This window comes from Phascolarctos cinereus, unplaced genomic scaffold, assembly GCF_003287225.1.
Source record: "Phascolarctos cinereus isolate Bilbo 61053 unplaced genomic scaffold, phaCin_HiC Scaffold_9;HRSCAF=440, whole genome shotgun sequence".
Taxonomy (NCBI): Eukaryota; Metazoa; Chordata; class Mammalia; order Diprotodontia; family Phascolarctidae; genus Phascolarctos; species Phascolarctos cinereus.
Window position 1 is genome coordinate 2,057,522 of NW_027556402.1, and position 26,880 is coordinate 2,084,401.

The window sequence follows — 26,880 nt, forward strand, 5'->3', positions numbered from 1 at the left end:
CGCACGCATCCCTGGGCCGGTGTGTTGCAAAAGGGCTGACGGCAGTAGGTGGATTGGCCTATAGCGAAGCCGGCTCGCCGCAGACCAGCTTGGCTGGGACGCAGAAAGAGGGAGCAAGGGGGAGAGGGTGGAGTTCATCAGCCTGAAAAGACAGGCAGGGGCGGGCTCCGAGGGGCGGGGACTTCCTCTGTCTAAGCCAGAGGTCTGGCCTCAGTGGCCTCATCTGTAACAGGCGCTCCCAGGTGGCCCCCGGGAGCCGTCCCGGGGGCGGGGAGGCAGCTCAAGGGGTTCCCCCCACACCCGAGCAGCTCGGGTTCCCCAGGCCCCGCCCCCTCCTCCCTCTCCCCCGTTCCCCCTCCCTCCCGGGCGGAGGCGGGGCGGCTGTGGCCGTGGCTGTGGCCGTGGGCGTGCGCGCTGGGAAGGAGGGAAGAGGCGGCTGCTGCCGGGCCGGGCCGGGGGGTGCAGCGATGGCGTCCGCGGGCCAGGGCCAGGGCCCCGAAAGAGGGTCGGGGTTCGAACGGGGTTCCGGTCGTGCCCGAGGGCGGCCCAGGGCCCGAGCCCGGCGCTGGCGGCGGATACTCTACTGGATCCCGGTGCTCTTCATCGGCCTCCTGCTCGGCTGGTCCTACTACGCCTACGCCGGACAGCTCTGCGTGGGTCAGTCCGCGCCTGGGGGGCCCCCCCACCCCTGGCCCGGGCCGTCGCCCCTGCCCCAGTCCCAGCCCTTCATGGTTCAGACCCATGCGGGCTCCACCCCTGGCCCGGGCTTCATCCAACCCCCTCGCTCTAGACCAAGCCCCTCGATGCCCCGCATGGGTCTGTCCGCGGGCGGCTCCGGGGGCCTCCACCCTTTGCCTGAGCCTCACTCCCCTCCCCCGGCCCTTCTTCACTTTACGTGATTGTAGGCCAGTCCGCGCGGGGGTCCAAGGGACCCCATCCCTTTCCTCACTCCCCCCCTCAACTCCAGCGCCTTTGCCCCGCGTGCGTCCAGGAGCGCTTAGACCCCCCCCCCAGCCGGCACCAAATCGCCGCGCGCCCGCGTGTCCCAGGGGGTGTGGCCTCAACCCCCCCATCCCCGCTCCCAATCTCCCCCAGACCCTTCCCTCAACTAACCTCTGACCGCTCAGTTAGCGCGCCTATCCCATGCTAGTACCCCCATCCGCCCTTACCCTCCCCCCGCCCTTTCTGTCCCCGCCCTCCCTGACCCCTCCCCTTTTATGGGTCAATGAGGATCTGGCCGGGCTAGGACCTTCCTGCGTCACAGCCTAGGAGGCCCCCAGGCGTCTTCCCCCTCCCTTGTCCCTAGCCCGCCGCTCCTCCCCCGGCCGCACCCTCCTCTCCTCTGACTGGGACTGATTGGGGTGCAGAGATAAGTCAAGCTTAGAAGCAGGAGTGTGGGGGCCCAGGGTGGACGTGAGACACAGAAACATCAGCCAGAAAGTAGGGGTGGGGGACGTACTGGTGAGGAAATGGGTCGCTGGGGCGGGGTATGTTCTGTGGCAGCGGAGTTGTTCACTCAATGACAGGACGGAGGGGCGCAGGCGGGCGCACAGACCTACTCGGGCTAGCCCTTGGGACACCTAGCTGCGAACGCAGCATTGATTATAGGGGCAAGGCTGTGAGCCAACGTGCAAAACTGGTTTTATGCAAGTTGGGGAGGGGGAGTAAGAGTGAGGGGGCCTTCGGGAGGATAAGAACGTCTGTTCTGAGGGCAAGGCAGGGGTTCTGAGGATCCTAGGTCAGAACGGCCTGGACAGGTGGGGCTCACAGCTTAACAGTCACCCCAACGAGGGAGGGTCGGCGGGACAAGCGGGCCCGGAACCACATCGCCTTTGGAATTCTCTCAGCACTAAGGATAGCTGCCCAAACACTGCAGACTGGGGAAGGGATGGGACGCGCGCCTTCGAGGCTACCTGTAGGGTAGCCTCAAGCTGTGTGCTGAGGCTGGCCGTGGTCTGTCTGGGAGGTTGGGGCCGGACAAATCTGAATGTCCGGCTGTCCCTCCAGCTCCCGCCACCGCCTTAAGCAAAGAGAGCTTTCCGCTAGAGTATCTGCTTTGGGTTCTAAAGCTTCCTGAACACTTAGTGCCTGTTAACGGCCAGGGCAGCCCTCAGGGTCGGCCAGGGCGGGCCCGCTGGCCTCTGCATAGCCCAGGTTTTTCCATAGCCAGGAGGGAGGCTGTGATTAGAAAACCTTCTGTTGGCTTTTCTCCTGTATTATGGTATTAGGCTAAGCAGCTTCGCGTGGGTCGGCAGGCGTCTCCCGGGCATCTGGAAAGCCAGCCCTGGCAATTCGGGCAGTTGAGAAGGGACTTTTCTTCTAGCGCCAGCGTCGCCGGTCCTCTGTCCGGCTGGGCCTTAGGGGAGGACGAGGGAAAGGAACGACTGGATGCCGAATTGGGCTTGGGCCTCAGTCGGCTTTTCGTAGATCTGGGTACTTTGGGAGTACCAATAGAAAGCCCCCGGGAGAAGTCTTTTTTTTTTTTTTCGGTGTACTAGGTGGCCACGTGGAGGAGAGCTACATCGGACGCGGCAGAACCGAGAGCACGAGATTTCTAAAGGCGTCTCCCCTTCACGGAAAAAGGAAGTTGGGGTGGAGTAAGGGGATGTGGCCAGGTCAGACCTGGGCTTCAGAAAATCACGCAGGCAGCCAAGTGAAGACAGAGGGCATGGAAGGAGGGAGGAGAAGCTGGAGGCTGGGAGGCCACTTAGGAGGCTGGTGCTGGGACATTTCCCAGGTTCTCCATTGAGAGCCATCAGTGAAGTGGAGAAGATAATTAGACCAGGAGTCGGATTCAGACCTGGCTATCCCACCCTCTGGCTCTGTGACCTTGGACTAATCACTTTGCCACTGTGGGCCTCAGTTTCCTCACCAGAAGAATGAGGACCCTGGTCTAAATCAGGGGTTTATAATCTGAGATCCATGTTCCTTGGGGGTCAGTGTCTAGATTTCAGGGGGCCTGTGAACTTGGATGAAGAAAAAATGACATCCTTATTTCATTATGATTGGTTTCCTTGGTAATGTTCTGCATTTGTTTCATGCATTTAAAAAGCAGATTCTGAGATGGGTTTACCAGCCTGTCCAAGAGGCTCAGGACACAACAACAGTGAAAACCTCCTGATACAGGTGATCTCTAAGGTCTTCTCCAGCCCTAACATCCTGTGGTCTTGTGTGTGTAAATGAGTACACAATTATCTGAAAACCCTAGAAAACATACATTAGTGTGCACTGTCTCCTTGTGGGTTCCAGATGGACAATCCTAGAATCTTCAGCTTGGAAGGGCCGTTAGACTCTCCCCAGACCCACCCTCCACAATCAATCCCCTTTCCCATCCAGACCCCAAACGTCTCCAGGACTGGATGGTTTTCTTCACCCTGAGATGCACTGAACTGCCTTTGAGCTAAAATGGCCCCAACCCCTGAAGTCCCCTGGTCTTCTCCCCCTGGACTCCTCTGACCCTTCCTTGCCCTGATTGAGAGGTTCTGAAATTTGAAGTGGGAAAGATTTGACTAGGAAATGCTAGTTTGGAGTGGTGGTCTCTCCCCTTACCTCTTTCCTTGTGGCTCTCCAGATGTGGTTCCTCATCACTGGCCTTCTCCAAGAAGGGCAGCAGGTTCCCTTGCCCGTTTCCTTCTCAGATGGCCCTCATCCCTAGGCAGGCAGTCCTCAAGCTAAGAGCTGCTTCTCTCTTTTTTCTTCCCACTGGCTGTAGTTCTCCCCTCTGGGACCCCTTGGAAAAAATACACTCCGTGTGCGTGGAACTGACCTGACTTCTAATCTCTCTTCTCCTGACTCTGTGAGCCCTCTCTACCCCCAAGCCATCTCTACCACAACAGATTGTTCAATTGTTGTGTGATGGTTTTGAGTTCACTCCCCATCCTGAAATCTGTAGGCTGTGGAATTCAGTATGGCATTGAAATAAATGATGAGAACCTGGGGAGGGATGGAGACAGGGGTTTGATGCTGTAAGGCATTAAAGACAGAGTTGTGCCTTGCCTTTGGACATGGCTCTAGTCTAGGGATTAGACTAGTTTCCTTTTTTTCAAACCAACACCTTAACAGATACAGATATCCTATCAACTCTTTGTCTTACCTCTATGACTAGAGTTGGCCTAAGGTCCTGGCCTTACCAAGGCTTTCAGGGTTATTCCTTTTTTAAAAAATTAAATTCCTTTTGTAAAAATTTAAGTAACAAGTATAGTTTATTCATCTGTCCCTTTCACATACAACCCCTCTCCCTAAAATTAAATTAATTTTTTAATCCCTCAATACATATCTACATGGTGTGGCAAAACAAATCTCCTTAGCTGGTCTGAAATGTATGCTGCCTTGGGCATTTTGAGGAGAAAGGCAGCGAGAGACGTTGTGTTCCCTCTCGTTCTTTGGCCTTGTGGTTTATCATGGCCTTCCTTTCTCAGAGCTCTCAAGTCTTTCAAAGTTGCTTTTCTCTACGATGTTGCTGTCATTGGATACATCGTTCTCATTCTGCTCACCTCACTGCATCAATTCAGAGAGGTCTTCCCAGTTTTCTTGAAAATTATTCATCTCCCCACTTCTTATGGCACAAGACTTTTCCATTTCCTTCATAAACCACCATTTGTTTAGCATTCTCTAGGACGAGGGCAACATCTTAGTTTCCAGTTTTTGGCTATGATAGCGTGAGCTGCTCTAAACATTTTTTTAACGTGCAGGTCTTCTTCCTCTATCTTTCATCTCATTACTGTGTTGGTCTTGTAGCACCGTAACTGAGTCAGAGCGCGTGCACAGCTTGTTAACTTTCTGGTCTGGACATGGTTCCAAATGACTTTGGGGCAGTTTACTTGTAACAGGCATTTTGGTTTACCTCCATTTGTGTTCAATTACAGGGATGGGGAAAGAGTGTGAGTTGCCCCACTTTTTTAAATATGAATGCTATATTGTAAGCCTTTCATTGGATGACAGTGGCTCAGACAGTTTAGTTTCAGGGACTTCTGTGAACATGGGACACAGAGGATCATGCCTTAGCGATGTACCAAGTCCTTGTGCTGAACATTGGGGATATGCAGTTCCTGCTTTCAGGGGGCTAACGGTCTAATAAGTGTTGGGGCGATAGGTTTCAGGGGGTCTATGAACTTGGATGAACAAAAGCTTTTTTTCCCCTACTAACCTCTAACTGAAATTGAGCATTTCCTTCAGTTATGAATGTAGGCAACAAAATGTGCATCTGAGAAGGGGTCCATAGGATTCACCGGACTGCTGCCAAACAAGCTTGTTACCCAAAAAGGGTTAAGAGGGCCTGGTCTTGACAGTGCTTTAAACAGTAGAAGGAGGAAATGGCTGCTCGTTCCAAGATGGGAGGGGTCCTGGAGTGAAAGAGGAAAGACTCTGCTGGGCCCAGAGGAGAGAACGAGGAACAGTGGGTAGGGATGGCAGAAGGGAAGGTGTGTGGGGGATATCAAAGAAACTTCCTAGTAGTTAGAGCTAGCCGAAGTAGAATAAACGGCTGCAAGAAATGGGTTTCCTATCCTTAAGGGTCATCACAGCTACCAAAGGGTTATTCCTAAAGCACAAGTTGGTTGATGTTACTTCCCCTGCTCTACAAACTCCATGGCTCCCTGCTATCTCTAAAATCAAGTACAAGCTGGGAAGAGACATGATGATCAGGCAGCCGGCTCCTTGCCCAGCTTTGGACAGCAGGAAGATCATTTTAGCAGCTGTGGGAAGGACATATGAGAGTGGAAATAGGGAAGCTGGGAGGAGAACTGGTGGGGGCAGGGGGTGGGAATAGGATGCCTTTGGTTTTTTACTGTCCAATGCTTTGTAAACCTGAAAGCCCAGGTAAATGCTGATGACCATGATGACGGTCGTTGGGGGTGGGAAGGAGAATGGTGAGTCTTCAGGGCTGCTGGGACACCCTGCTGGAGCCAGCTCTTCCCTTGCCTCTGCTCTGCAGGGATCTTCAATGCACTTGCTGTGTCTGTGTGTATAACGTCTCCCTCATTAGACTGTGAGCTCCGTGTGGGCAAGGACTGTGGGTTTTTTGTGCCTCTTTGGTATCTAGAAGGTGCTTGATCAAAGCTTATCAATCAACTGACTGCATAGGTTGATCTCAGGGGAGAGTTGGGCACGGAAGCGTGGAAGGAGTGCTGACTGGGGAGACTTGAGGGTCTTTGGGGGACTTTGGCCCTTAACCTCTCTGGGCCTCAGTTTTCGCCTTTACAAAATGAAGAGGTTGTACTGGTTGGCCTCAGATGTCTGTTCCCACCAATCAATGGGTCAACAAGCATGGATTAAGCACCTACTACATGCCAGGCATAGTGATAAGCTCTGGGCACAGGAACAGCCCCTTCCCTCAAAGAGCTCACAGATCAGTGGAGGAGACAGCAGGCAAAACAACATGTACATACGTGGTCTGGACGAGGTTGTTATTTATCCTTCATTCTCAAAAGGGACCATGACATCGGGAAGGTGATGTCATGACTTGCAAGTGAGGCAGGGCAGGATAAATGGGAGGGGGGGATGGAACCTTAGCTGATTCTGGAAGGACTCAGGGAAGCCAAGAGACAGAGGGAGGAGGCAGAGTCTTCCAAGCCTGGACGATGGCCAGAAAGAAATTCAGAGCTGGGGGATGGCGCGTGTGGTGCGGGTGCCAGCACAGTACTCCGTAGGGACTCGATGAAGATGGGAAGGAGGCTGGCCGCGCAGCCCCGAAGGGAGCGAGCCTGGCCCCGAAGGTGCCCAGCAGGACCCTACCCATTACCTGCCACCTGCAGAGTGGCTGCACAGGGGTTCTGTGCCTGGGCTCCTCAGTGGGGGTTCACTGGTATCCTCGGAAACTGCTGAGCCATGTCTCCTTTCTGGGAGGTTCTGTCTTTAACAGCTTGGATAGTCTGCTTTCACGGGCATTCCTCCGGGCAAGCACCATTGTGTTACTGTACCCTTTTGGGGGGTTAATTGTCTGACTGTGATGACGTGACTCTGGAATATGTGGGTATATAGGAAAAATCAAAGAATAGAGGCTGAAGCTGGGTGGGAGGTGTGTGGATTCCACTGGCAGCCATTTGTCTGAGGTGTGTCCCAAAAGACTGAGTGCAGGCCGCATCTGGTAGCTCGAAACTGTCCTCAACCTTTGGGGCACCCTGTATTAAGCACATAGTCTGTGTCTGCCCAATGACAGCACAAGGTCTCTGCCGAGGGCCTGGTCACTGTGGGGATCAGGAAAGGCCTTTGGAAGGAAGTGACTCTTCAACTTGGCCCTGAAGGGATCTGGAGCTTCCAAGAGGGAGAGGTGAAGAGGGAGTGGGTTTCAGGCAGTCAGGACACCCTATAGCAAAGGCATGTGAACAGGAGAGGGGCAGCAGGCGGTCCATCCAAAGCCCTGAGGCAGGCTCAATCTGGGAGGAGAGGTGGGAGCCACCTGGGAAGGGCTTTAGATGCTAGAGAGAAGAGTCTGTGTTTTATCCTTAAGGCCACGGGAGCCCCTGGAGTTTATCGAATGACATGATCAGAGCAGGACTTTGGGAAGATCACCTTGGCAGCTGTGTGGGGGATAGGCTGGCAAGGAGAGAACCTCAGGCAGAGACCTGGGCATGGGGACCTGGGCTGGAGTGGGGACACGAAGAGAAGAGGATGGATACGAGACCCTGAAGGAAGGTGGGGCTGACAAGACCTGGTACGGGTGGGCTATGTGCAGTGAGAGAAGTCAGGAGGGGAGCTGACTCACAGAGGATGAACCTGGCTGTCACTAGAAGGACAGTGGTGCCTGGGGAGACATGGAGGAACTAGGAAGAGGGATGGGGAAGGGCCAAAGGTAAGGGAGGATCCCGAGGGATCTAGTAAACAGCCCGCCCATTGGCCAGCTCTTCCCTAGGACACTCTAGGATGAATTACTGATTATTCAGGGCCTCAGGGTGTGGTTTGCTCATTCTCTGTCCCTCCTTCCTCTCTTCCTGAGCCAATTATCATGAATTACTAAGTGATGGGCATCCCTATTCATTCCTACTAGAAGATGGGCAGCTAAGTAAGAGTGGGTGAATATTAAACCAGCCGTGTTTGTTCCAAGCGCTGACCGGAAGCCAGCTGAGCTCAGAGGGCTCCAGCCTATAGCCTTACCAACCACTCGTGTCCTGGTGCACACAATAGGAACTTAATAAATGCTTGTCAGTGATGATGATAGCAAAGCGCTTTCCAACATTATATCTCATTGGATCCTCACAACAACCACCGCTGGGGAGAGGCGCAATCATCATCCACAGTTTCTAGATGAGAACACTGACCCTGAGAGAAGCAAGTGGACTCATCCATCTTTACGTAGCTAGCAAGTGTCTGAAGCAGGATTTGAACCCAGGTCCTCCTGACACCAGGTCCGGCACCCCCCAAGGCCTTCCATCGACAGAGTCTACATAACTAGCCTTTTGCTAAAACTTCTTCAAGGTCATGACTTGTGCAAGAGAGTCACTAAGTGGCTGATTTATCCCCCAAGAACAAGGGTTCCTTATAAGCAAGTCAACTTTTCTGAGCTTTATTCCTTCCAGGACCCACACTTTAAACCATTCTTACAGGAGGACTTGGAAAATATATTTCTCGTTTCATTTTCTTACCCAAATGTTTGTTGTTGTTCATCCATTTTAGTCATATCTGACTCTTCGTGACCCTGTTTGGAGTTTTCTTGACAGAGATACTAGAGGGACTTGCCATTTCTTCCTCCAGCTCATTTGACAGATGAGGAAACTGAGGCAAAGAGTGAAGTGACTTGCCCAGGGTCACACAGTAAGTGTCTGAGCTCACATTTGAACTCAGGTCCTCCTGCTGTTTTTGGTTTTTTTCTTACCCAGAGGAGCTGCTGTTTTTTAACCTTTTGCCCAATTCCTTGAGGTCACTGTCATCGGTTTCTTCTAGTCCTTTGTGATAACAGCCTTCGGCTATTTCCTTCTCTGACATCACAGAGCAGATCACAGAGCTGAAGGGGACCGGGGCGGTGATGTAGGGGAGTGCCATCTGAATCGCATCACCGTGGGAGGACTCAAGCCGTGGTGTGCTGGGAAGCTGGCCAGGCTCTGGGGGCAGGCAATGAATGAGCTGTCTGTTGCTGCCTCTGTCGCTGTTGCCTTGCCTTCCTCCAGAAATGGCTTCCTTCTTTCTCAGCTCTAGCAGCCGCGATACTCAGCTCATTAGGAATAATCGTAGCCAAAGTTATTGAGGGAGCCTAGGGACCAGCGTCTGCAGCGAGAGTGGGGAGGCTGTGCATGGGGGCTTCAGATTCTGAAAGGCCTTGGGGGGGTTTGGGGCTCCTTCAAAGCAGGGATAAGTGGAGTGGGTGCTAATTGTAGAGTGCCAGGCCCTTCACAGTAATAATTTATGCGTCTTTCAGCAGTGATTACCGCATTTCTTTAGTTAATCAACAACTGGACAGCCTGACCGGTGCCCTCAGAGGAATCACATTTTCATTAGAGACAGAATATAAGCTCAGGGAAGAGCACCAAGAACACAATAGACACTCGGCATGCAGCAGCGTGCTGGGCACTGCAAGCACAGCCCAAGGACGGGCTTGAATTCGACGGCTTCCAGCAATGAGAAGACAGAGTCCTTCTGGCGTGCAGAAGCCCCGTCTTGGCATCCTTGTGGTGTGTGGGGGGCCCTCGGGTCCTGAAAGGCACTGCCAGTTCTTCCATGACCTATGTGACCCTGGGAAAGTCACATTAATGCTCTGTGCCTCAGTTTTCCCATTTGTGAAATAAAGAGGTTGGACACAATGGCCTCTAAGGTCCCTTCCAACTCTAAATCTATGATCTTATAATCCCCTCCTGCAATGTTGGTGGCTGAGTGTTGGAAAGGGGCCACCATCCGCTCATAAACATTAACTTTTGGTGCTCTACATGGGAGATCTTGGTCAAATAATCAGCAGAGTGGCATACACTGGAGGCACTAAACCCTATTGCCGCTGACGTTCTCACTTCTGCTGAAGTCAGAAGACTTAGTGAAGAAGCCACTCAAAGGAGGAACAGCTCAGCGGCACTCCTTAGAGAGGCAAATCAAAGAAGAGCAGAGCTGGCTTTTCAGGGCAACCAGAGCCAACCAGGAACATCTCCATTCCTCCCTGGCTCTGCGCCTGACTCTCTGGACTCCTTTCTTCACCATCCCCAACTCCCCTGCTTTCCAACCTCCTCTTATATGTTTTCTTCTTCTGTTAGAATGTCAGCTCATAGGGGTAGCTAGGCGGCACAGTGGATAGAGCACCAGCCCTGAAGTCAGGAGGACCTGAGTTCAAATACAGCCTCAGACCAAACACTTGACACTTTATAGCTGTGTGACCCTAGGCAAGTCACTTAACCCCAATTGCCTAAAAAGGAGGGGGAAAAAAGAATATAAGCTCCTTGAGGGCAGGGACTGTCTTTTTGCTTGGATTTATATTCTCAGTCCTTACCAGAGTGCCTAGCACAAGTAAGTGCTTAATAAAAGCTTGGTGACTTGTTGATTTGACATCATGAAGTGGTACTCTTGGCCAACTGGCCTTCCAGTGCTCCAAGATGGCCAGGAAGCTCACTGCAGCCTTGTGCCATGATCTGATACAGAAAATGAGGAGGTAGAAAAATTCTGAAGAGACTTTGATAAGTAGCTCAGCATATAAATTAATACTTGGTGGTGTTATTCAGTCATTTCAGACTCCTTGTGACCCCATTTAGGGTTTTTTTGGCAAAGATACTGGAGTGCTTTGCCATTTCCTTCTTCAGTTTATTTTATAGATGAGGAAAATGAAGCAAACAGGGTGAAACGGCATACCCAGGGTCTCACAGCTAGTCAGTGTCTGAGGCTAGATTTGAACTCAGTTCTATCTTGACTCTAGACCCAGTGCTCCATCCACTGTGCCACCTAGCTGCTCTAGTACTTGGTGACTTCAGGGCAAAGGTGAGTCTAGAAGAAGATAATTTTTTTTAATCCATCAGAAAACACAGTTTAGGATTAAGAAATTAGATCTCAAAGGATTTTCTCCCGTTTAGAAGCCTCATACCTTTACATCATGAATATTCTCTTTGAGAAAAGAGCTAGAAATTGCTGGATACGGTGAGTGTTGAAGTACATCATGTAATACAAAAATTGTTGTATTTTAACTGCCATTTTCTAATCAACTATCTGTTCAGTCAGACCATCAACTCTTTAGGGCAAGGTCAAAACTAGTTAGAAGAAAGAGCAAATGTTAAGAAGACATTATATGCAGTTAAAACAATTCCAGCTTGACCTATTAAAGAACTTTTGATTGCCCCCAATTGGGAAATGGATAACAAAAAGGATATTGACATAGATAGTCATCATATCCTATAAATACTGAACTTATATAGCGCAGTCACCATAGCCAGGAAGTTGAAAGAGTACAGAAACCAGCTCATCTTCTCGCTGTGCAGGGAGACCTTGCAGTCAGTGGCAGCACCAGTCGAGCCTTGAAAAGCTTTCAAGAGGAGACGGAGGGGAAGATCCTGCATAACCTGCATTGCCTCACAAAGCAATGAAGATCAACATAAGGGAGAACCAGCCTGCAGGGAGCTTGGCAGGAGCCCCGTGGAAGCCAGATCACCGCAAGGGCATTTATAGACAGAACTGGAGGGACAGCAAAGAACAGCGTGAATAGATCTGCCAGCATTTCTCTAATAAACTTTTCATAGGTGACAATGAAATCACCCCCCTTCTTCTCTGTTCCCCAGTGTGCCATATGAGGAAGTGGAAATGGGTCTGAGAACCCAGAGAACAGACATCTGTGCTGGAAGTAACGCAATTTTGAAAGCCCTTATTTAAAAGATGATTTTCAATATATCTGAGAGTGTATGAGATGACTGAAAGGGATCGTGAGCAGCGCTGTTCCCTAAAGAGACGCCTGAGCTGACATTGCCCACTGCTGGCCCAGGCTGACTTTCTCTCCTTCTCCACAGACTTGATGAAGATGTGGAAAGGAGCAGGCTCTCTACAGAAAACCTCTCTCTCTGGTCCCAGCAGACTGAGAGCAGAGAGCCGCAGCGGAGCTCCGGCAGAAAGAGAAGATGACATCTCCCTATAGATGTTAGTGTGCTACAGAATGCAGACTCATGGGGCAGGACAGCAGAATCCAGAGATAAAGTCAAGTTTTTCCAGGAACAATTGTACTGAAAGTAGCTTTCTTACTGCCCATGTAGGTTCAATTTTGTTCACGAATTCATTTTGCTGTGGCTCAGAGGAGGTGCCTGTGATTAAAAGACAGTGCTATTATGGGGTAGGAGACTGGGGAGTCAGAGAGACTTGGATTTGAATCCTGCTTCAAATAGCCACTATCTGTTTAACTCTGGGCAAGTTTTCTCATATGGAAAACTCAGAGATTACTCTTGAATGACTTTTTACTTTTTTTGGAAGCAATCAAGGTTAAGTGACTTGCTCAGGGTCCCACAGTTAGTGTTTGAAGCCAAATTTGAACTCAGGTCCTCCTGACTCCATTGTGCCACCGAGCTGCCCCTTAAATGACTTCTAAGCTCTTCTCTAATTCAAAATCCATGATAGCATTAAGTAAGGAGAGAGAGGAAAAAGTGATTTCCCCCCAGAACTCAGATTTCAAATTTGTGATGTACAAAGGTGAGCGTAATTTATTTCCTCAGGCAGTTCGGTGGCCCAGTAGAGAGAGTACTGGATTTGGAGTCAGGAAGACCTGAGTTTGCATGTGGCCTCAGACACATATGACAATGGGCCTCTGCATGCCTCAGCTTCTTCATCTGTAAAAGGGAGATAAGAACAGTACCTACCTTTATTATGAGGATCAAATGAGATGGTCTTTCTAAAGTGCTTGTCACAGTGCCCGGCCCACAGTAGGTGCTATGTAAATGCTTGTTCCTTTGATTCCTTGCCCCCAAGAGGCTATTGTATCTCCATCTCTGGAAAGAACAGGACTCCAGGCCTCAACCTGCACATTTTGTCTCCTTCTTCTGGCCCCGATCTCTTATTTTGCCTTTGGGCCATTAATATTTAGGAAGAGAGAGTCATAATGGGTATTTTATTTTTGTCTGTTTGTTCTCCCATCTCAGCTTGGGCTTTATAAAGGATTTGCTGGATTCTTTAACCATGAGTTTGCCTTGGAAGCAGCTTTTTGTCTATGCCAACACTTTGGCCGTCTTGCCACGAGATTTGGACAGCAAATGTGACTGAGCCTGGAACCGCTCTCAGTCCAAGCAGTGTGATGAAGTGGGGAGAATCTGCCTTGCGCATTAGGCATTTTTACTGATCAGAAGCACAAGGGGCTGGCAAAGCCATCGTCTCTGATGCTTCCCCATTCCAGAGCAGGAAGGCACACATCTGTTAGGAATCGGCCCACGGCCTGCCTGCCAGAACAGCTTGTGGGGTCTTAACAGCCCTCGTGAGACCCCTGGCATCCAGAAGGAGGCTCTTCCCTGGACAGGTCACCCCAGGGTCCTGTCAGACCTGCGACATCTCAGGGCTAGAGTTTAGGAAGGATGGTGATGAGGTAGCAGGTAGGCTGCTGGGGATTGAGGGACCTGGAAAGCATGATTTTGGCTGATGTTTACCTCATGCTGGTCCTGTGAGGTGAGTTGTAGACAACTTCTCTCCAGAGGAGGAAATGAAGGTGGTTTCAAAGGGGTGGAACGATTCCCCCGAGACACCCAGAGAGAAGGGGGTGCTGGCAGGTTCTCCTGACTGGACATCTTCAGTGGAGATGGGAGGCCTCTTAGTGGACAGAGGCAAAGGGGAGACCTCTGGATACATCACTCCAGGTGAGGGACCTCCAGTCTTGAGGTTTCTATGAGCATGTGCTGGGTGGGCCTCTGGATTGCAGGACCTTGGGGAAGGAGGGCTCTCGCCTCAGGAAATTGCAGCCTTGATCTAGGTAGGACATGAGCTGGTCGCCACAGCAGGGGTGGCTGAAGCTTTGGGGGTAGGAGGCTCATGACTGCCCAGTTGCCAAGAGAGCCCGGCTGTGACAGATCAGAAATCAGAGGACCTTCAGTCTAGAGCTAGGTTGGATCTCAGAGGTCACCCAGTCCAATTCCCTTGTTTGAGACCCGAGAGATTGAACGACTTGGCTCTGACTAGCATCAGGGCTAAGATCTGAACCCGTATTTTCTGACTTAAAAGCATGTGAAGTCATTTGGTCCAGGCAGGTCCTGTGCCTTCAGGCATCAGCAGGTTCATTTTTCAGCTCTGGTAGCTGAGGCCTGGGGGGAGCCGGCTTAGGGTGCTTGCCCACATTCTCCCTTCAGGACCCAGACCCGGCCCTCGTGCTTCTGATGGTGCAAGTGCTCCTGAATGGTCTAGGGCTTGGGTTTGGGGTGAGGATTTGGACTGAGGGTTCCCTGGGAGCTCTTTAGCAGCTTGTTTCCTATGTGGGCCAGCAACTCCTTCTTTTCCTCCTGCTCATGTCCTCGTCCTTCATCATTGAAATTGCAGATGGCTAATTGTGGCAAGCTGGCCCAGAGTGGGAGAAGACCCATTTAGGCTGTGATTTCGCTTATTTAACCTAATGAACGGAAGCATGTTAGCAACTGCAGAATCAAGACCTGCAGAAGAAGGTGTGAAGGAGCAAAGACAGAAAGAGCCTCCACTGAGGAGAAAAGGGCCACCTTCCCCTCCCCGGCACATCAGCAGCTGAAGAACAGGCCCTTACCTGTCCAGGATCAGAGTCCTTGCAGGGAAGTGAGTGACCACCTAGTCCGGGAGGTCTCCCCTTGGGGGGCTTTCCCAAGAGCTCTACAGACTCTTTCTGCCTCTTCACCGTCTGCAGGAGATGTTTGCCCAGCCACAGCCACAGCTACCATCTTCCTGGTGGCACCAGGCTTAGGCTCAGCTCAAGCCCTGCCAAGCGAGGGAGCACAGCGTCCCATTCAGTTGCTCCCTGTGGCCTCTGAGCACATGCAGAAGCCCCCTCTGCCCGTTCTGTGCCTCTGCTGATTCTCTCCAGAGAGCGGCTGCGAGTCTACCTGCCTCCCTCCAACCGGGCTGCCGCTTTCTTTTCTCGTCTGCTTTCACTTGTAGGGGGAGGAGATCCCCTCCCCCAGGAGCATGCCCCTCGCTGGACTCCAGCTGGTAGGTTATCAGAGATCCAATTCGCACGTCCCCCTTGTGCGGCCGCGCAGGGCCAGCGGTCACCGGGAAGCTCTCTGGGGCTCTGGCCGTGGCCAGAGACGTCTGGTCTCTGCTGATGCTGAGATTCACAGCCGATCGTGCTTGAGCTGGCCAAGCGGAGAGATGAGGCAGCCGAAGGCATCTCCAGTTTAGAAATGAACTCACTTGTGAAGCTTTAAAAGTGGATCATTTGCTACTCTAAGGTTTGCAAAGTATTTTACAAAGATTATCTCATTTTATAGTTACAACAACTCTGTGAGGTAGATGCTATTGTTATCCCCATTTTTCCAGATGGCAGACTGAGGCAGAAAGAATTGATGTGACTTGCCTAGGGTCATATAGCTAGTAAATGCTGAGGCAGATTCAAACCTAAGTCTTTCTGACTCAGGTCCAGAGCTCTATCCACTATGCCACCTAGCTGCCTCTAATTTTGTTTCTATGATACTTTTTCTTTTCTTTTTAAATGACTGCCTTTACATCTCTTTGCCCTCCCCTATGTAATAAGCCATCCCTTGTACCAAAGAGAGGGAAAAAATTCAGCAAAACCAGGCATCCCATCCAGCTGATTAGATACATTGTGTTCCACACCCATAGTCCCCCACCCCTGCCAGGGGCGAAGGGAAATGTTCTTGCTCATCTTTTGGGGGCCAGGTAGAAACTGTTCCACTCCTGTATCTGTAGCCCTTTCACCTAACCTGGTGCCTGCTATGCAGTGGGTACTTAGTAAATACCTGTTGTTGACTTATTTTTCTGCTGTTCTCCGGTTTTTGCTTACTTCCCTGTATAGAATTCTATGTCTTCCTGTCCTTCTCTTAATTCTTCTTCATTGCTTTTACACTGTAAACATAATTCATGTTGGGCATCTGCTTTGTTTCCAGGTCTTTACTACCGCAAAAAGGTGGTGCTATGGATATTTTGGTGTATGGGGGTCTTTCTTGGTATCCTCAACTTCCTTGGCTTGGAACCAGGAAGACCTGAGTTCAAATATGGCCTCAGATACTAACTAGCTGTCTGACCCTAGGCAAGTCACTTCACCTCTAATTGCCTCAGTCTGCTCATCTATAATATGGGGATGATAAGAGTATTTACCTCTCAGGGTTGTTGTGAGGTTCAAATGAGATTACACTTGTTAAAGTGCTTTAGGTCTACAGAAAAGCATATTCCCTCCCCCTACTCCCCTTGGGTCATATGCTTAACAGCAGGATTTTAGGATCAAAAGGACAAAGGGACATTTTAATCACTTTATATAGTTCCAAATCGCTTTCCAGAAAGGTTCCTTTAATTTGCAGCTCCGACAAGAGTGTATGAATGTGCGTGTCTTTTTGTAGCCCTCCAGCATGGCCTATGTCCATCTCTCCTCTTTGCTGGACAAAACCACACCTCAGCATAATTTTGATTTGCATTTCAGTTATTATTAGTGATTGGGACCAGTCATTGAAATGATTGTTAATTGGCAATTCTTCCTTTGAGAACTCTTGGTTCATTTCCCATGATTGCTTATCCACTGTCTCATTACCTTATGTATTAGATCTCAGACCACTGCCAGAGAAATTAGATACAAAGATTTTTTTCTTCCAAATCAGGCGATTCCCTTCTTATAGTAATGGCATTGATTTTGTTTGTGCAAAAGTTTTTCAATTTCATGTCAGTGAAATTTTCTGTTTTGTGTTTCGTGATAGCCTCTGTCCTTTGTTTCGTTAACAATAATTCTCCTGATAGCCGTACATGTGAAAGGTACTCCATACTGTCGTTTGCAGAATCTTACTGAGAAGACTACCCATTGGGGACGGGAGGGAGTAGGGGAGAAGAGTTAGGACAAGCATCATCGCGACCTTCTGGTAGAAGATGAGATGCTATTTGTAAAGCATTAGTACAGTGCCTGGCACATAGTAAGAACGATGTAATGCTAATTATTGTGATTGAGAAGGATTAGACTTACCCCCTTGGCAGAGCTAGGGTGAGAGAAGGGAGGGGAGTTGCCAAAGGACAGATTTGGGCTCGATGTGAGGGAAAACTTCCTTCCAAAGGTTGAATGAGCTGCCTCAGATGGCAGCAACTTCTCCATCACTAGAGACATTTAAGCAAAGGCTGGGTGACCACTTGCTAGGGCTGTTGTAGAAGGAATTCTGGGATGGCTGTGGATTGAATTAGATGGTTTCCAAGGGCCCTTCACTGAATGAATTGATAACAGCATTCAGTGGCACAAAGCCAAGGCCAGATCTCTGTGGCCTCCCTCTCCTCCAGAATGACATTGATCTGCTTTTTAGTGGTCATTTTCCCACTCTGGGATTGCTCAATTCAGGGATGGATGACCTCTTCCAGAAGTGTTTTAAAACAGATAGTTTCTTCTGGCCCGGATGATTTGTTACAATCCCATCTAACTGTCCTTGGGTCCTCCACCTGCAATCCTTTTTGGTTCTGAAAAATTAAATAGTAGTCTAGTCAATCAATGCTGCATATTACTCATGGCCAACATTGTTCTGTTTTTCTTTCCTACAGTGTCAATGGAAAATATTGGAGAACAAGGTAAATGTTTTCTTAAGTGACTTTGAATGTCGGTCACACTTCAAAACCTCCCCATGGGTGCTAAATCAAAAACAAAACTGCTTAGGCATGAAGTCAGGACAGCCCTTCTGGTCTCCCAAGCCCACACAAGAAGACTTACTCCACTCCTAAATTCCAGGATAATTCATTGTCCTATAATTGCCAAGGTGTACTGGCTGTGTTGAGGAAGAGCCCCAGGGCTTCAAGGTGTGGGCAGCTGTCAGACTAGCCTCTCATTGGAGATATTATTAGCCCAGGAGTGTACTGCCCCTTAGCAGCGAGGAGGAGCCTCTCCCGGAGAGAGGGTAGAGAGTCAACCTCAGGAAGGTCAGAATGACCTGGGTCCAAGTCTTGAAGCCTCGGACACCTGCTGGCCACCTGACTCTGGGCAAATCACTTGAAGAGAGTTGCAAAGAAGGTACCCGATCTGCATGCAGAGAAGGAATGTCCTCCTCTGGGAGGTTCCCATGACAGTGAAGTAACAGGACCAGCCACTGTCCTGAGCTAGACCTCACTATGGCTATGCTGGCTGAGGCTTCCCTCCCCTGCTGTGGCTCACTGGTCGAATGTTGCTCCTTGACCACATTTTAGCATTAATTTGTTCTCCTTTAAGCTGAACTCAAAAACCACTCAGTAGCCTATATTTTAAACAAGATCATTTTGCATGACTTGATTTGATTGGGTTGATCAAGATATGCACCCTATGGGAATGACTCTGAATTCAGCAATGCCCTAGATGATTAGGGAAATGTAGGATTTCCTCATTGTTTTCCTCACCCACGGTCCCAATACCGGCATTAGAAAAGCATGTGCCGTATGCCCCAGTCTGTTGCAGAGGCTCCATCTTTGAATGGATAGACCTAGAGATGGGCTGAGAGCTGCTAGAGAAGCAAGTGAGCTTGCCTGGCCACCAGTTATAGTGGTCCTGATGCCCAGTGTTACAGTTCTCAATAGCCAGGTCTCTTCTGGGGGCATTTATTATGTTACCTTGTGTAATGTCTTCCTGCCTCTATTTGTATCCCTAGCATTGAATGCAGTGTCCGGCACATGACAGGAACATGGTCAAAGCTGAATGACTGGCTGGCTAATTGAAGCCACACAAAAACTGAATCACCTTTTCAGCCACACTGATACAGAAATTATTTCTACAATGAAAAATATTAGGTTCGTGTTGGGTCCTTAGACAGTGCCCGGCAGACCGTTTGTTTGGGGAGTACATATGTGCAAATGGGCGCGCCTTGGAACACGCTTAATTGGCGTAAGCAGGACACACTGTGCCCTGGGGCTTGAAATGCAGCCATTTGCTCGGTATATCAGGCGAGTCTTATTAACTCTGCTGTGTGGAGAAAGGCTGATCATCTCTCCTAAGGCGTTATTTACAGATTTTTAAATAAACACACAACACAATTGCTGTGATAGACCCTTTGACTTATGTCTCACAACAATAATTGTGATTCTCTCCTTTCAGTTGTGTGTCTCATAGTCTATCACTTGCTCTTTGCGATGTTTGTCTGGTCCTACTGGAAAACCATCTTCACACTGCCAATGAATCCTTCAAAAGAAGTAAGTTAAAGTTACAGTATCTGAAAAGTTTACCTTCATGTGCAACTGAGGGGGCACAGTAGACAGAGCACTGATCCTGGAGTTAGGAAGACCTGAGTTCAAATCAATCTCTGTGAAAAAGACTTGGGGATTTTAAGCTCAAAATGAGTCAACAGACAGACATGATGGTACCCAAAAATGCCCTGCTGAGCTACCGCAGGAAGGGCTGCACGTGCTCCAAAGGAAGGAGGGGTGGTCGGAATGGTGTTTGCTTGGGTCAACACCACATCAAGAGCTCATTTCTAGGCACCTCATGTAAGAAAGAACATAAAAGCCTGGAGCACATCCATCAGAGGGGCCCTAGGCGGGGTTGGTGACTGGAGAAGATGCCATATGGAATTGGTTGGAGGCATTCAAAGGTCTGTCACGGGGAGGAGAGAGTAGCTTTGGTCTGTTTGGCCCCAGAAGGCAGAGCCAGAAGCAATGGGGGTAGAAGGGGAGGGGAATTGCCAAGAAACCAACCTAGGGTTGATGTCAGTAAATATCTCCTACAATTTGAGGCATCCAAAAGTGGGATTCAATTCAATAAACGTGTATTAAGTGCCTACTGTGTGCCAAGACACTGTGCTCAGTACTGGAGATGCAAAAAGAGGCAAAAAGAGCTTGCAGTCTAACGGGAGAGACAAAATGCAAGCAGATGTATACAAAGCAAGTTCTACACAAGACAAACAGGAACTCACTAAAAGAGGGGTTAGGGAAGGCTTCCTACAGAGGGTGGGATTTTAGTTGGTTCTTAAAGGAAGCCAGAGGCTAGTGGTCAGAGCAGAGGAGGGAGAGTGTCTCAGGTATGGGACAGCCAGAAAAATGCCCAGAGCTGAGAGCTGGAGCGTCTTGTTATTGGGTCAGCCAGGAGGCCAGGGTCCCTGGATCGAAGAATACGTGGTGGGGAGTAAGACATAAGAAGACTGGGAAGGTAGGAGGGGGCAGGGTATGAAGGGTTCGTATTTGCTTCTGGAGGCAATAGGGAGCCACTGGGGTGTATGGAGTGGGGGTGACAGAGTCAGACCAATGTTTCAAGAAAATCCCTTTGGTGGCTGAATGGAGGATTGACTGGAGGAGGGACAGACTTGAGGCAGGCAGACCCACCCCCCAGCAGCCATCGCAGTAGTGCAGGCATGAGGCGAGGAGGACCTGCACCAGGGGGGTAGCAGTGTCAGAAGAGAGAAGGGGGCACATCCCAGAGATGCTGCAGAGGTGAAGTCAGCAGGCCTTGGCAACAGCTTGGATATGGGGGGATGAAAGATGCTGAGGAGTCCAGGATGAGACCTAGGTCTTGAGTCTGAGGGACTGGAACGGGATGCTCTGTGTTCTCCACTCACTGGAGATTTTAGAATGGCGTCTCCACGACCACTTGCAGGGGCTTTGTTGTTCTTAAATAGGATTTTTGAATGTCTTTTGACTTTTCCATCCCCTCAGTTTCTCTCACTTGTGGGGAATCTCACAGGGAATATGCTCACTCAGATGGGAGTTGGATTGGAGGCTTCTGACGGCCCTTCCAACTCTTGGGTTCTGTGATCCTTCCTTGTTGTTGCTTGAATGGTTCTTTGGATTCCATTTCTTTCTTCTTTTTTTTTTTTTGTATTTGCTAAGCAATGGGGTTAAGTGACTTGCCCAAGGGTCACACAGCTAGTAAGTGTTACGTGTCTGAGGCCAGATTTGAACTCAGGTCCTCCTGAATTCAGGGCCGGTGCTCTATCCACTGTGCCACCTAGCTGCCCCCTGGATTCCATTTCTAAAGAACAGATTGGCAAGTTTATGAGCTGTACTTAGCACATAGCACTGTCTTGGGCCCTAAGGGGGACAAGAGAGTCAGTTAGAGATGATCCTCACTTGTGAGCAGCCTGAAGCCTAACACAAGACAAGTCAAATGGAAATGTAGGCTTGCTGGAGACAAGACAGTCAGGTTGGTGACAGATCAGAATGCATGGAAACTTTCAGTGCACCCTTTGGCATAGGAAGGAGGGGATTTGGCAGGTCTGAAGGGAAAGCCTCCTTGTTCTTTCAGGCCTCAGGTCTGCAAGGGCATTTGTGATGTCCTCTGGTCCATTGCTTTCACTTTCCAGATGACTCTTGGCCTGGGGGCAGATGGGATCTAAGGGGTGGGGGGTAAATGAAGGGTTGAGCTGAGGGACAGCAGCCATGAAAGGCCCTCGTAGGGTGGGAAGAAGAGTTCTCTGTCTCTAGAATCATCTCATCACGATGGACTCAAAGTGGTACCCATTTAAGAGGGTGTATAGCTCTGGACAGCCTAGATTCAAATAGACTGAGGCCAGAGAGCCAGCTTGGCACAGAGCCCAGAGGTGGGGGATTAGCAGTTTCTCCATATCATTAGTTTTTCACTGTATTTCCCAGTAATTTCTTTTCAAACTTTGTGGCAGTGGGCATCACCCTTGGGCATGAGATGGTTCTGGGAGGTGGGGGAAAGAAGGGATACATAGCCCCCAACAAACTCTCATTAAGAAGCCATGTCCCAAAGGCATTCGGAATGCCTGCTGTATTCTCAGCTTGGTTAGGCTTTGTGGAGAACAAAAAACCAAGAGGCAAAACAGCTAAAGGAGACTCTCCCTTTCAATCTCTTTCACTGAGAGTTTTGTTAACCAGTGGGATGGAGGCACCATGCAAAGGGCCCTAGCTCTGGACACAAGGGACATCTGGGTTTAAATCCTTCCCCGACACTTAGTATGACTACCTTGGCCAACTTTCCCCTCTCTAACAAATGATGGACTCAGTAGACCCAGAGATCCATTCCAGCTCCAGGTTTGTGGTTCTCTGTTCTTGGTTAAGTTCCCTTGTCCCAGACCCATTTTTCAAGAGGAAACCCAGAAAGTGAATTCAGTAGACTTGTAATTTCCAATTAAAACAAAGTCATTTAGAAGGCAAGGCCACAGAGTAAACATATTAGACATTGGAAAACTCCATCATTCTGCTTTATCCATAATCTTAAAGCGATAGTTGGAGGCAAAATGCATTTTGTGTTTATACACATTGAAAAAGCACTCCTTTACCCAGCTTTACAATGGTAAGAGTGGAATTTGTAGGAGTGACCACCTTTGGTTTGAGACCCATGTGAATGGAGCCCTGGTGCCATGACTGGAATCTTTCCTTCTTCTTAAGCTGAGGCGAGCAGTCTGACCCTGGAGCACCCATCCTAGTCCCGGCCCTTCCTCTGCAGCATGTTGGCATGCAGTGGTTTCAGCCACTTCTGACTCTGTGACCCCACTAGAGGTTTTCTTGGCAAAGATACTGGAGGCATTTGCCGTGATCTTCTCCAGCCCATTTTACAGATGAGGAAACTGAGCCTCTGAGGCCTCAGGAGCCTCTGGAGCCTGGGTTGGTCCATTCAGGTCCCCCGAAGGAACACAAATTCCCCAACTCTTGGGCCCAGTCAGCTAGGACTGCTTCTTACAGAAACTAGAGCTGTTGGGATTCCCGATGTTTTCAGAGGAAGACTTGGTCATTTCCCATCATCCCTTTTCAACCTTTGGCAGCAAAGTCCTCTCTAAAGGGATGAATATGAGGTAATTTAGCATCCACACCAGGGAAGGGTAATGGAGAAATCCTTATGTGTCCAGATGAAATTATGTCTTGTTTTTTAATATTATCTTCATTTCTACGTCAAGAATAAAAATGAAACACGACCAGATGAAGCCTAGAATAGGTCCTCCCATGGTATGCATACTACACACTGTTATTTCATTGTTAATATGGGTAGGGATTTTTTTCCCTTTTAGCTAAACCAGAGGGGACCAGTGAGTCGCCATTTCTTTGACCATGCTCATTACTCTTTGTAATTATTCGCCAGTTCCATCTGTCCTACGCAGAGAAAGAGCTGCTGGAACGAGAGCCTCGGGGGGAGACCCATCAGGAGATCCTTAAGCGTGCAGCCAGAGATCTTCCCGTCTACACAAGGACCATGTCTGGAGGTAAAGTGGGTCTGGGGGGAGGGGGCATTGGCATGGTCCATCCTGGGTTCTTCGAGAAAGGGAACTGTCGACATTGAACATCATTTTAGGTTAGAAACTTATAAAATTAACCTAAATTAATGGAACACGCAGCATTAAATATTGTGCAAACATGTGGGAATTTCATTAAGTCTTTCGAGCTAGAATGCCAACATGGTGTGTGAAGCAATGTCAGATGTGCCGTTGCCAATACGCCCTCTGATTTCCTTTCATTCCGCCTGCTCTGGTTTGATTCATTGAGGCTGACACCAAAGCCTCCTCTACTGTTTGTGGGGGACGCGACTGCTCTTTCAAAGTGGGGCTAGCTGGCCCACATTTGGCAATACAAGACGGGAAATTTGATTGTGGGAAAGTGATGCAGTCTTACTTTATTAAGGCAACAGTCATGCACAAGGAATGTTGTGTTCATTCGCATATGGAGTGGGGGGGAAGCAGTCATTTACCCAGCTTTTTAATTCACATGAATTTATTTTTTGATAATGGTAGATTATTTCATAAATCTGTTAGGTGGGTCAGAGCTGCTGCAGGTGCTCGGTCTCCACACCCCATTGGCAGCCACCAGCCATCAATGCTGGGGGTATTATCCTGTAGGAAGGAAAGAGCTAGATATCCCACAGGTTGGGATCTGAAACAATGTTTCTGTTTGCAGTTCAGTGCAGCATAGAGCTAGGAAACACCTACTATGGGTAAAAGCCTGGAGAGATGAGGAATAGTCAGCACCAGGCACCCCCCAGCCCACCCCCGACCAAACTGGGAATTTCCAGGCAGAGTCAGGCTTCATTTAGTTGCCAAGATATGTGGGGAGTGAGGCATTACTAATATAGGGGGGCTCCCAGAGCCCCCAGTGGTAGGGACAGTCAGAGGAAGAGGAAGATGATCATAATAAGCACTAACCTTTCGGAGTATTTCTAAAGGTTTGCAAAGAAAGCCTTGTACCTGTCCTGAATTACCTCCTTTGACCCTAAGCAAACATCCCTCCAAAGGAAGTAGGAAAAGGACTGTTTTTACCATCGTACAGATAAGGAAACAGACAGAGGGAGTGGTCTGCCTGTAGCCACACAGCTGGTAAGCATCCCAAGGGGGCTCTAAATCCCAGCCCCTCCTGGCGCCAGGTTCAGGGTTCATCTCAGGCTATGCCCCACGGAAGGATGATGCCACAAGGCCCGAGGAGGACAGGAGATGGTTCAGAGTAACAGTGGCCGACACTTGGCAGACACTGGATAATCACAAGCTTGATTGCTAGGACTGGGGAGCCAGAAGCGGGCGTCCCCTAACCATCAGGCATAGGGAGCCCAGGGAAGGCAAGAGGCTGTAAAGAGAACGAGGGTGGGCTGGCACCTTCATCTGCCCAGCTCCCTGGTCACTCCCACTGCCTTGATCTGGGTGGGGCCAGTGAGAGAAAATGACATTTTGGAAACAAGACGGGAGAAGAGCAGCTCACAAAAGTGGCCAGAGCTCCCTATCACCCCACTCTCCCACTTTCCACAGCCTCTCTTCCCAACCTTCCCATCAAACCTCCCATGGCTCCCCCAAACACAACCTTCTCCCCTAAGAATACTGCATCATATTTCACTGAAAAAATGGAGGCTGTTTGCTGAGGACTCCCTCTTCTGTCCTCCTCCCCTTCCTCCTCCTCCTCCTCCTCCCTTCCCTCCCTCTTCTTCCTCCTCCTCCTCCCCCTCCTCTTCTTCCTCTTCCTCCTCCCCTCTCTCCCTCCTCTTCTTCCTCCTTCTCAATTCACATCACTCAGATGCCTTCCCCTACCATCTCGGTTATCCCTGTCTCTCATGAAGAGGAGGCCACTCTCCTTGCCAAGGCAAACCCCTCTAGATGCTCAAGTGATCCCATTTCATCCTGTCTTCTCTAACAGACAGCCCCTCTGTCCTTCCCTGCCCCAGTCCTCACATTTAGCTTTGATCTTTCCCGGTCTTCTGGCAGCTAGCTGGTACAGTAGAGACGGCAGCCTAAATTCAGATCTGGCCTCAGACACTTGCAAGTTGTAAGACCTTGGACAAGTCTATTTCCCTCAGTTTTCTCAACTGTAAAAAGGGGATAAGAGCACCTACCTCAAAGGGTTGTCATGAGGATCAAATGAGACAATATTTATAAAGTGCTGAGGGCCATGCCTGGTAAGTGCTCCATAAATGCTATTATAATTGTTATTACTGATTGCTTCTTTCCTGCCTATACACACACCCATGTCCCCATCATCCATCAAAAAAAACCCATATTGGCTCTAAGTATCCCCGCAAGCTAGTGGCCCTTCTCTCTCCTTCTGGAGAAGGTCACCTCTGGTGGGCGCCACCACCTTCCTCTCCATCTCCGGACTTTTTGCAGTCTGGCTTCTGACCTCATCATTCCCCCAAAAACACTCTCTCCAAAGTCATTTGTCAGAGCCAATGGTCTGTCCGAGGTCCTGTCTCCTTTGCTGGATCTTCATCCAGGTTACACCGGCCTCTGTCCAGGGCCCTCTTCTCTGCTCACTTGGTGATCTCATCAGTCTCCATGGGCTTCAGGATGAGTCTCAGATTTACCTGAGAGAGAGCTCTAACTCTCTCCTGACACCCCAGCCTTAGGTCGCTAACTGCTTTTCAAGCAGCTTGAACTGAACGTCCATTAACACCTTAAACTCATCATCCAAAATATAACTCATTGTGTTTCTGCCAGTAGAGGGAAACCACCCTCCTCCAGCACCACATTTCATCTGCCGGTTCTGGGCATGGTCTCTGGCCACTGCCCCCACTCCTCACCTCCGCTGTTAGCTTCCCTGGCTTCCTTCAGGGCTCAGTTCAAAGCCTACTTATCTTGTTTACTCATTGATAGTTGCCTCTCTCTTAGGCAGCGCTGGACCGCAAGTGTCGCTGGTTGCTGTCTTAACCCTAATCTCTGGGCTTAAATGCTTGTAGGCAGACTGAGGGTCTGAATGACAATTCTGCTCAAACTTCCCCCTCCTATGAGCCCCAGGCATCCACTGGAGGCGACTGGGAAAGCTTGAAGTTCCGGCCTCTCCCAGTTGGCCTCAGGCTAATCCCACTCCCAGGCCTCTACCTCCAGTCTTAAAGACTCAGACTCTCCAGCAGTTCCCTTATCTTGGTTATAGACTACAGGCTATAATCTCTTTGAACAAGGGAGTTTTCACACTGGCAAAATTGAAGGTCTTGGACAGGCTGGCACGTATGTACCAATACGTCCTACATTTACACGTAGACGTAACCAGCCACCAGTCCTAAGAAGTAACGGTAGCAGGTGACCCTGGGCAAGTCACATCCCCCTTGATTCTGTTTCTTATCCCCAAAAGCAATCAACAGACCAGCCAAAGTTGGCTTGAACACAACACCACCACTGTGGTCAGAGCAAACAAAAGGATGTTTCTGCTCAGTTTGGGGAGGGAAAAAAAGTCTCTTTGTTAACCAAGCCAAAGACAGTCACAGCTCCACTCAGTTTGGACATCGCTCCAGGCCACAAAAATGGACTCAGTGGGCAGCCCTGCCCAGGCCATGAGTCTGCTCTCTTCAGACCTGTATGCTTATCCAAAAGCCAAGCCATCACACAAGGCCTTGCTGGACGCATGCTCGTATAGCCGCCATCTTCCTTATCACTAAGCAGCTAGGGGGAAGGCACCACAGTACACAGAGTGCCAGGCCTGGAGCCCAGAAGACTTGGGTTCAAATCCAGCCTCATTTGCTTACTAGCTGGGTGCCTC

General features: G+C 49.7%; 1 protein-coding gene across 3 annotated transcripts in view; it reads left to right on the plus strand.

Moving 5' to 3' along the window:
* The first annotated feature begins 379 nt into the window (after positions 1–379).
* ZDHHC2 (zDHHC palmitoyltransferase 2) overlaps positions 380–26,880 on the plus strand; it is a 48,008-nt gene continuing 21,507 nt past the window's right edge. For all 3 annotated transcript variants that reach the window (XR_002322435.2, XM_020976734.2, XM_020976735.2), the window contains exons 1-4: positions 380–657; positions 17,569–17,595; positions 19,082–19,176; positions 23,018–23,138. Coding sequence is in view for 2 of the 3 variants with exons in the window: in XM_020976734.2 (XP_020832393.1) it covers positions 468–657; positions 17,569–17,595; positions 19,082–19,176; positions 23,018–23,138 (433 nt within the window). In the remaining variant the exon portion in view is untranslated. The remainder of the gene's footprint in view (positions 658–17,568; positions 17,596–19,081; positions 19,177–23,017; positions 23,139–26,880) is intronic.